The 11,549-nt window shown below is 38.8% G+C and overlaps 1 protein-coding gene across 1 annotated transcript in view; it reads left to right on the top strand.

Annotated features, from left to right (window-relative positions):
• Positions 1-2,245: 2,245 nt before the first annotated feature.
• cblb (Cbl proto-oncogene B, E3 ubiquitin protein ligase) overlaps positions 2,246-11,549 on the top strand; it is a 75,084-nt gene continuing 65,780 nt past the window's right edge. The window contains exons 1-3 of the mRNA XM_033648339.2: positions 2,246-2,458; positions 3,685-3,862; positions 4,122-4,372. Of these exons, the coding sequence (XP_033504230.1) occupies positions 3,695-3,862; positions 4,122-4,372 (419 nt within the window). The 5' untranslated portion in view covers positions 2,246-2,458; positions 3,685-3,694. The remainder of the gene's footprint in view (positions 2,459-3,684; positions 3,863-4,121; positions 4,373-11,549) is intronic.

Below are 11,549 nucleotides of genomic sequence, written 5' to 3'. Positions count from 1 at the left end.
TTCAGGGTATAGTTTCATTTTCATTTTTTAATTCAAAGTAACTAAATCTAATGTGAAAATAATTATAATAAAATCTGAGAAAACCACTGGCTGGTGAAGTGAGTAACTGATCATTTAGTTACAGTGCAATGTTCTGCTGGGAACCTTGGGTCCTGGCAATCATGTGAATGTTACCTTACACGCTCCACCCGCCCAAGCACCATTGAAGACTAAGTTCCCCTCTTCATGGCAACAGCACTCCCTGATGGCAGTGACAATCCCAAACACTCAATTTATTGAGCTGGGATGGGACTTGCTGGTACCCCACCTCACAATGCACATGAATTGAAGGATCCACTGCCAAGGCCCTAGTGCTGGACACCACAGGACACCCACAGAGGCCCTGTGTCCATGCCTCTTCAGGTCAGAGCCAAGTCTGGTCCAAGGAGGCCCCGCCATGGATTGCAGGTACCTCTGATCGAAATCTGATCAAATGCCTGCATCGTAATGATATGATCAATGTTATTCACTTCAGCTGTCAGTGGTTTTTATGTTGTGGCTGATAAGTGTATACACAAACAATCAATCAGAATATTCGTAAAAGTACCGTTATTATATTCCCATATGTCCTGGACTGTATATAATGTGACAAAATGCAGTTTCTTTGATTAACATTTGTCAGGCGCCAATACAAATTCAACATCTGATACCTTTTTACAATATTGTCTCGAGGTTTTGAAACCTTATTAACTAACTGACTGACACTCATTGCGTACAGTGTACTACTGTGTAATGTGTGGTGTAATAACTTTAAATTTATATATATTGAGGGTTACAGTTGAGGTGCAGGTTTTTAGCTGTTCTTAGGACTGCATTCTTCTGGACAGAGTCCTCAGATGTTGCACCTGGAATCTGCTGGAGCCACTCTCCTAGTTTGTGGGTGCATCACTTATATATATATATATATATATATATATATATATGTATACACACACACACACACACACACACACACTAACCCTTTATTCCTAGTTATAGTACACCCACACTGCTCTTTGTGTCATTTCCGGTAGAACAGTGCTCGTTTGATCAGAGTGAGAGGAGTTGCGAGGATTTATTTGGGAGCGGCCCTTCTCCTGCCCATCTCCTCTGTGGCCGCATCAAGACACCAGCATAAAGCAAGAGCAATACCGGAAATGAGACCAGTTTGCTTTCAAAGTAAAAGCATAGATTTTTTTTAATTTTTTTTTTTTATTTTGGAATGTGATAAGAAGCAATCGTACAACATAGTTCTACGGGTTCTGACCAAATGTAAGTCTGTGAAAGTCCAGAGAATAAAATGTTTTTTGTTTCTCACTTAGTGTGTTGTGTTGATGTTGAGAGTGTAAACAGTAAATGTATATATACATGTTCACTTGTGTAGACGTTATAAAAATAATAACGTCACAAAAATCGTAAACCATAGTATTGATAATTTACTACATAATTTTATTACAAAATTAAGCTACCCTTTGAGACATACATTGTTTTGCCTTTCTGTCTTTCTTTCTTTCTTTGTCAGTCTTTAATCCATGTGCTACCCATGCTCACAGTAAGTTGTAATCATAATTTAGAAAACAACAAACACAGATAAACACAAGTGTATTTTGAACACATTTAATAAGCTCACGAGGGAAACATCCAGGAAGTTGTTTCAGTGATCCTTCACTACAGCATTATTGTGCCATCAGCTGTCAGCTCTGTCCCCCTGGGGGTCATCAACGAGTCTTTTATCTTGGGAGTTCAGACCGGAGGTCGCTGTTCAGTCTGATCATGTCAAACTTGACATTAGTGACATCCTAACAGAGCACCAATGGGTGTCTGGTCGCTTCTGTCATTGCGCTGGTCTGTTCCTGGAAAATATTGCTTCATACTCCCATTGACCCTCCTACCGCTGGAACAGCTGCATCAAGCCAGCCAGCACACAGACAGAGTACAGGAAGTAACAAGCCGTCCTTCAGATTAAAGGACGAGCATGTGCTATTATTGAGTAGAAAGGGCAGGTGTGAAGGAGATAAAAACAACAGAATTTAAAACGCTTATCTGATTTACAAAAGTCAGGAAAAGCTGAGTATGAATAAGTAAAAAGTAATTTTAATTTAATTATGATCTTTGAGTATATGGAGCTTTTATTTTGAAATGTACAAAAGGATGCGACATTTTTAAAAAGAGTTAACTTGACACTGATGTGGCCGTACAAAACATACAGTACAGACCTCCCAGCTCCGCGTTTATCCAACTCCTCCGACACATACTGGGAGCAGCTTTTATAAGACGTGTGTAAAATATGGAGGCTTTGTAGTGAAGTGACGGGATTATAGACGCTGGATACTTCCTCCGCCACTCTTTCCCTCTGGACACTTGGACACTCCTTAATTTTTGTTCGCTCGATGTGGACCGAGTTCAGCAGGGATCCCAGCAGACAGTCCCTGGTGGTTTGGTAAGTTAGGACTTTGAGTTTTTCTCCCTAATGATCGATTCCTATGAGTTCCTGTTTAAAAACACACAGTGGCCGTAGAGGGATTTTTTTATTCTGGGCTTCACAGGCTTGTGTGAGTGTCTGTGGCAGCGCGGAGTCGCTTTAAAAATCAACCCACGTAAAACAAAATAAAATGGTAATAACATGGTACCAGCAATACTCCAAGTCAGTGATTCTCAAAGTGGGGTCCGAGGACACCCAGGGGTGCGGGACACTCTGCCAGGGGGGCCATAAAAAAGTTTTCAGATCCATCAAATTATCATGCATAGAAAAAACAAACAAACAAACAATAAGAAAAAAAAAACCATGTTTTTATTTTTTGAAATTTTATTTTATTCTTTTTTTTTAAAGACTGCGTAGTCTAACAAATAATATTTTAATTTTTAACTAAAATAGTTTATAGATTACATTCTAATCTAGTGAAACTATGACTATTTTCTTGTGTGGTTTTTTCCCCCATAACTGTGACTATAGAGGTGTAAAAATAGGCCATAAAGGAGTACATCACAACATATTCAATGATAACCAGTGTAAACTAATCTTTTAAACCTTAAAACACTATAATTAGCAGTTTGTTACGTGTAATCTGGTTTCATTCTGTAGTTATATCATTGAATTATTATGTACAAAAATGACATGATCGTCAGTGGACAATGACACTCTCGAGGGAAGACAATAGCATGCATAAAAGAAGGAGGTAACCATCGTGTCAGCGACCAAGCAGACATACATGCACAAAACAATGAGGCCCACCTGTATTCTAAGCATTTGAAACAAGTTATGATTTCGTACAGGCTTTCTTCGTTTGATTACTTACATTCTTCGTCAAAGAGAATGACTCTTCTGATTCTCTCATCGTGATAATTTACAGAAATAAAATACTATTTGCCATTAAACTGTGAACCCCTGGTGCACCTTCAAAGACCTCCTCTGGTCCTTGAACCCCTTTCACAAACAGCATCAGTCAAACAGTAAGAGATGTTTCAGGTGTCTGTTGAATATATGTGTGAAAATGATCCGTTGCTGTTTGATCCAGCTCTTGTATAATATAAACATTAAGGAACTCTCTCGGAGAAACAACTATGAATGGATCTGAACCAAACTACTGAATAACTGTAACTGATTATTTGTATATACTGAACAAAAGGCAATTTCACTGTCTGTAATAATTCCGTCTTTGTGTTCAGTGTATAGGAAATGGCAACTGCTCTCAGTGGCCGAAACCCTGGAGGACGAGGGCCGAACAGAAGTAAGGGTCGGATTTTAGGCATCATCGATGCAATCCACGATGCAGTGGGGCCGCCGAAACAAGCGGCTGCCGACCGGCGGACTGTGGAGAAAACCTGGAAACTCATGGATAAAGTTGTAAGTTTAGAGTGATAAACCCGACAGGCCTGCATGCCAGATGGTAGTAAGCACATTGTTGTAGATGCACATGGAGAGGTGGAGCAAATGCACATGTGTACTCTGATCATTTTGTGATTGTGTATTCAAATAATACAAGCATGTATTTGATATCCTCTAATGTTACATATTGGCTGGAACATATTTTTCAAACTCTGTAATAACTCATTGATGACACTGATTGAGTTGATACAGTCATTCATGGATTTCTTTGCCACAGGTCCGCCTCTGCCAAAATCCCAGACTCCAGCTGAAAAACAGTCCGCCATACATCCTGGATATCTTACCTGATGCCTACCAGCACTTGCGGCTTACACTGGGCAAATATGAAGAGAACCAGAGACTCACACAGCTCAGTGAAAACGAGTATTTTAAAATCTACATCGACAGCCTTATGAGGAAATCCAAACGGGCCATCAGACTCTTTAAAGAGGGAAAGGAGAGGATGTATGAGGAGCAGTCACAGGACAGGTAAGAGAACTTTTGATAAAGAATCTTGTTTTTGTGCTTTTTTTAACTTCTAACTTTTGAGATGACAGTGGTGTACAGAGGGTCACTGACTTGACCTGCATTGACCCCTCAGTGGAAAACCTCCTTCAAAGAGATGATAATCATGACACTTTCCAGTTACAATGTCAGACAGACAATCTGAAAGCAGTTCAATATAAAACAGTTTTGTTGGTGGTTTCAGCATTAAAATGTTCTGAGGGTACACTCTGTTCAGATCCCCTGGTTCCAGTGCTTCATGCAGTACGCTGTGGGTTAAGCATGCAGTAGATGCTACAGGATGCCCTCTATTCAGCTGTCAGTGCCCTTTTAGAATAATATAATAGACAGGATGTGAGTTGTGTCTGGCATCACTGCACCGCTCGTTTTCTCACTCACTGACAACCATGGTCACAGTGGCAAGAGAAGAGATGGCAGGCTGAAGTCACAAGCGTCTGACTGTCCTCTCTTGGCTGAGCGGGGTTTCCATCAGCATTTTTATTTTGATACGCTGCTGATGGAAAATGTGCTTTTGTGAATGTTTCGTTTCATCAAAACTAAATAAGGCTACATTTCGTCATCTGGGCTCAGCTTTGTACTTCAGATGTGTGTCATCTTAGAGATGGTGTGAACTATCTGACCTCCCACAGCATCAGTTGAATCCACAGTTACTCATATCTGTCACACTGAATTTCAGAACTAAAACGGCCTGGTGATAAAAAGTAGATTTCATAAGCAAAAATACTTCTCAGTTCTAGAATTCAATTCTTTAGTTGCAAGTTGCTTATCTTGAAAGTCATCTAATGATGATCATTTTGGTGTACGCCAATGTTGTCTCACCTCAACCGTGTCATTGTCACGATAGATATTAAAACCTCAGCATGGGTTGACGGCAGAGGTGTTGTGATGACAGTGATGACAGAGGTTTGCCCATTTCACCAGGGCTACAGGAAGGACACCCAGCAGTCCTGTCCCCTCCACGGTCTCACTGTGCAGGCTGCGACATATCAAACGCAGATTTTGGTGTGTGGCCTGTAACCGTCTGGCATGTCATCTTTACTTAAATCAACCCACTGTGATCGTGATGTGTTAGACATGAGCCTGAGTGACTCAGATTAAAGAGAGTGTGGGAGGTGAAGATGGAGAAGTGAAAAACAGGAGAGTTAGAGAGAGAATAGAGAGCAGAGGCATATTCAGTTTTTTGGTTATCTGTGTTAGCAGCCTATGCTGCTGCACTTGCTTTATGCTTTACCTTATGAAGCACTATATTAAAAAATGTCACATATCTCTGGTACTGGGAGAGTCAAGCTGCTGACACTGCTGACAGGGAGTTTGCCTTTATTAAGTCAACCAAAATATAGAACCATTTTTTTTCCAACCATTTTTTTTGTGATTGTCGCAGCTAAATTTGCTTTGAGCTCACATGATTTCCTCTTTAACGGTGACCTAAATGCATTATGGTCACTTAGTATTGACTGGAGTGCCGAAGGAGAATGAGACCGGATGAATGGGAACTACTAAGTAGTAAATTTGTTTTAGATAAAGTACTCTGTAAAAACAACACAACAGCAAAGACAGAGGACTGCCCCACTGTACACCAGCATATGTTTTGGATCACATGATTTGTCTTTTTTGGAGGCTGTTTCCAAAAAGGAGTAAGGACCAACAAAAGTGAATCTGGTTCCTTATTCATATCATTTATTAAACAGTTAGTGCAAGAGAAGAGCTCGAGTTAATGAGGGGTGTGAAAGGCTCCAGTGATTCTCAGGAGCTCTTTCTAGTTGCCATGTGCAGAGCAGAGGGAAAATCCCCATGCACTTTACATCCTGTTCATATATTTCCTTTCTGGTTCAGCTCTCAAATAGTCAGCCAGCAGATTTTTTTTTATCTATCTGCATGTTAACAGGGTTTACAGTAAACACAGCACATCGCTGCTTTTACTTACAGTAAAAGAGGAGAAATCAGGCATGAATTGTATGTTTCTTTAAACTAAATGTCAAAGTTGAATCACATGCTCACTCATTACGTACACTGTAATTCAGCAGATTTTTGTTTGCCACTTACAGGATAGTTCAAGCTGCAATTCACGTAATTTTCCCAAGAAACACAACACGTCCCTCTGCCACTCACATTTTAGGCAGGTTTTAACAGGCATTACAACAAGTAGGCGTACACGTCTCATCTCCTGCTTTTAACATAGTATCTTTCAGACTTGCATTAGATGTTGAGAGTCATGCAGGATGTGTCAGACGTCTTGATAGATGGACTAAATTTGTTTTGGTATCAGCAGGAGAAGCGCAGTTGTTAAAGCAGAATAAGTTTAAAAATGTAACATCCCACCCTTGATATCCTGACTATATCTCCTGCTTTAAGGGGAAGTACTTTGGGTGAATAGAGCAAAACTAACTTTGCCATTTGATTACTTACATGAGGACATCATTTCATATTACAAGGGTTTTTTTTTTCAAATTTTATGTTTAAATATGCCAATATGGCATTATACAATTAAACACACACTAATTTTGAGACATTTCTGGGACATAAATCTAAATATTGGATAAAGTCCAGCTCAAAATTCTTGTTGCTTTTGTCTGCATGTTAAGAGTCATGGTTTTTTACAAAGGGAATTTTGAAAATCTCTTTTTTTTATTACTCCACAAATAAGAAAAGCCACAAAAAAAAAAATCAATTTTTGCCATGTTTTTAGGAATAAAAAGTCATAAAATTCAGGCTATGAATGATTTATGAAAAAGCCCCTGTGTAAAAACCTTCAGAATATAGAGAGGAATAAAACTGAACAGTTTGGTAAGTGCCACTGAAGCAGAGATTTCTGGCTCAAAGTATGAGAAAGAACTCATTTTGTGAAAATCGTCTATAAGGTTATGTATTGCAAAATCACATATTTAGACAAAAAAATAAGACACTGCAGGTAAATAGGGTACTGACATTACTTTTTATATTACAAGTTTTCTTTTAAATATGCAAATGAGGCATTATACATTTAAATATATTCTCTTTGCAGAAATTTCCAAAACAGAAATCCGAGCTAAAATAAACACCTCAATGTGTATTTTGGATGTTTTCTTTCCAGAAGTCTGAAAGAAGACAAAAATTATGTTTTCATCTGTAGTGTCTCCATTAAATGAAGACTAAAATCAGATTCTTGGTACCACTCATGGACACTTTAGTATGACTGTTCTAGGATTTAATTTCATTATTGACTGGTGTTACTGACTTAATTGCTTTTACTTTCATATGTGAGGGTGAGCTGTTGCTTTGTGGGCAGGTGTTGTTGGACACCACAAGCATAGTCACGCCAAAGGAGACTGACTGAGAAGATTTTTAGCAGCTTCTTTTGTCTGATCCGCTGTTCTGACACACGCTTACAGACATACCACTTCTATTCATGGCTGTGGTGTGGCTCATTTCAGAGGCAGCGGGGTGTCATAGTGAACAGGAAGACCGTTCTTAAACCAGATCTTGTTTTTAAACACAGCTGTCTGCAAGCTTTCTCCCTGTGGACCCTGACCTGCTCCAGGGGTGCTGTTCTAACACTACAGGGATATTTTTGTAAAGTAAATTGCAAGTAAATTATTATAAAAAATACTACAATAAAGTTTTGTTTTTTGAAACAGATGTTTTCTTCATGCATCTTAATCAAATAAATTTTACCCATAAACAACCTGTTATTACAATGGAATCTTACTTTTGTAATTATGCACAAGCCCACTGGCAATTGTTCGATGTGATTCAGGCCACAGGATTATTAACTTCTCAGAGCAGCAGTAAACCTGACAACAAAACAAAATAATACAGTCAAAGCTAAAAACAAAAGGAAGAAGAAGAATGCTGTATTCACCTTCTCAGTGCAATCATGTAATAATGGCAATGCAACAGTGTCTGTAATCACAATGAATTCAATTTCCCTCTGCTACCTGGTTTAATATCTAGGCAACCAAAGCCCACATAAAACACAGTTTGGGATTTTTTTTTTATACAGACCTAAAACATTTCAGACAGTGCAGTGTTAAATGACCATGTTCAGGCTTGCCCTTGTGTATACGTACATATACACCCCCTCATATCCTTCTCCAGGTCATGTTGCTGTGTCATTTTTGGTTGGGTAATATTGAAATTTCCCTACTGATGATATTGCTTTAAAAAAAACAATGAAGTTATTGTGCAAACAAAAGCTGAAGAGAGATGCACATAGATATAAATATCTACGGACTGGAGACTGAATACCTAAAAGTTGCCACAATGTATAGGCAGTAAGCGCTATTTTACACAAGGGCACGCTGAGATCAATAAATTAGATCAGTCAACTGATAAGGTTATTTTTATTCTATATCATGTTTAACCGCCCTCGTACAGTCTTGCCATCGTTGACTGTCAAGTTTGGTGCGGCTGTTCTGTGGATGGAGTTGGTTACAGACTAGCGTATTCTGTTGGATTAGGGGTGGTCGATATATTGATTATACTCAATGTATCGCTGCTTGTTCCTTGTGGGATGTATAAAATGATGATATCAAAAATGATAAATTACACGCGGTTCTTCTTCCATCTAGACCACTAGCTCCTGACTGATAGTGTCTGAGCAGGCGAAGTGTGTGTTTTTGTATCCAGAGGACTCCAGACTCTGACTATTAAGTAGATTTTTGCAACCATGGAGCACCAGTGCAACTTGTACATATAATTAATATATGAACTGGAGAGCTGTTAGTTTGTTTCCAGCTTACAGTGAATAAATCATCACTTTATCAATCAATTTAACTTTCTGCCAACATCTAACTGTTGACTGGAAGCTTCAAGTTCACAGCATGGACATCAACACCTCTGACATGAGACAAGTGGGGTGCTTCAGAATAAAAGCACCAGTGGTTCCACTTTGATTTATTTAATTATAACAATGCGTAATTTAACTTTATTATAACAGTAATTTATTTTATTGTATCATAATTACTTGATTTTAATTTTATCATGGCAGTGGTTTGTTTAACTTTATTGTAACTGTAGTTTATTTAATAATATTGTGTTTTTGTAGTCTACAGTAGTTTAGAGGAGATTTCAAAATACCAATATATATATATGTGTATATGTATATACATATATATATATATATATGTATATATATGTATATATATATATATATATATATATATATATATATATATATATAGTGCATCGTGAAATAGCTTAAAATTATTGCAATATTATTTATAAGCCATATCGCCTAGCCCTTTGTTGGATGGAAAATTTTAATATGGAAGCAGAAATTTTGTGGTGTTTCCATCTTTAGGGCTCATTTATGCTCCCTTTACGTACGAAAATGTATATGTCTGTTTCAAACGATGTTACCGTCACTGCCCACATATTTCCATGCGCCCTTTACGTTGGCATGGATGTTAACCAATATATCCACCAGGAGGCAGCCCAGCGTCAAAAGTTTATGACAACAACAAACTCAAAAACAAACATGCCGACTGTGGAGGAGATATTGATAATTTACCTCTTGCATAAAAGACAAAAACAGAGGCAGCCTTGTAGGAGGCGGTGGTCGGTGAGGCCGTTAAATACATCGCGACTGGACGACGGAGAATTCTTTTCTCTAGTAGCCTACTGCCGATGAAAGAAATTGAATTGTTATTTCTTCTTCGTGTCTCACTAGAGCTACGTATCGGGTAGCGACAGCAACACTGCCCCCACGGTTCCCGGTGGTACTGCTCCGTTTGGCCCATATCCGTAAGTATTATGGAAACGTGCAGAAATACGGATGAAATGAACGTGGAGCACGGACAGAAGGCTCCGTCCGTATCCGCATCCGTATTTAACGTTGAACATAAATGAGCCCTTAGTCCCAACTTGTTTATCATACAGCTTACAAATGACTTCTTCATCGTTGCCAGCCAATACCGTGTTGAATGATAATCTTGTGGTATATAATATGGTCTTTCATACTCAAATTTCAACATATCTTACTATTAACTTAATACAGTTTCAACTCCTTGTTAACATGAATGGATACCCCCTTTACCTGTAGGATCCCTTGATCTGTGCCCTGTAGGCCCTCTTAGTAATCCATCCCTGTTTGTTATTGTCAGATTACATGAGCAAAATTATCAATGACAAAATGTTTGTGTAAGCACTTGGAATTGTGTAAATAGGCATTAAAACCTGTCACATAGATTAAAGTGTACATCACTAATAAATGGTTGCACATGTAAAGGATTTAATTCACATTGAGCTGGATCTAACTGTTAGTTGTGTGTCATGGTAAACATCAGTTCTCAGCAGTGTCTCGTAGTGTGTAATTATTGTTTAACACAACACACAACATCCTCCAACAAAGAGGAATAAAAGGAACAAGCAGTCTTTGAGGAAACAGTGAGGTGATCTCACATCTGGTATCACATCTGTCTCCAGGGACGTGGGTACCCATATGTGGCCTGCTGTGTCTTTGTGGCAGCCTGTCTAGCACCAGTCTGTTTCATGCGCTTGATTAACTGCTGTGATCACCCCCAAACCTTTCTTCAGGGCTGCACCCTGTCTTAAGCCATCTGATGTCCATGCGTCACACCCAACCCCCCAGCCTTCATTGTCCTCGTCTCCACATCTGACCACCTGATCCCCCATCCCGCTGCATTTTTCTTTTTCACATGCGGAGTGAGACACGGACGAGATAGGAATATTAATTAGGAAATTGAAGGATGGGGGAAAATTGCAAACAACTGTTCTTGTTAAAGAGTTACAGATTGCAATAGAACTTTGTTCATGTCTCTTTGAGTTAATTGTCTTTGACCCTGAGTTATATTTGCCACTTAAGCCTGAATAACAATTTGCTTTTGTAGCCTCTTTTGAATAAAAATGCCCAAGAGCCCCTCATGTGAGTCTGTGGGCTGCTTTATGCAATTAGGCAAATTGGATTTCTTGACATTTTTTGAAGATCCTTTTTTAATTAAATCTTTTCTCGAACAAACCTTTGGCACCTCAGCACCTTGGCAATGACTGAACTCTCTACTGTCTGTGTTCCTAAAGAGGGATCAGTGTAGAAGATGAGTCACTTCCTTACTAAAGATATACAATGGTCAACAATGTATGGGGGCAGTTAGTGGTCAAAATAGTGGTTCTAATTCTACATTCAGCCAGATTAATCTTTTCTGAG

The sequence above is a fragment of the Epinephelus lanceolatus genome, chromosome 11 (genome assembly GCF_041903045.1).
Source record: "Epinephelus lanceolatus isolate andai-2023 chromosome 11, ASM4190304v1, whole genome shotgun sequence".
Classification (NCBI taxonomy): domain Eukaryota; kingdom Metazoa; phylum Chordata; class Actinopteri; order Perciformes; family Serranidae; genus Epinephelus; species Epinephelus lanceolatus.
The sequence above is the reverse complement of the archived record's forward strand: the minus strand, read 5'-3'. Positions and strand labels throughout refer to the sequence as shown.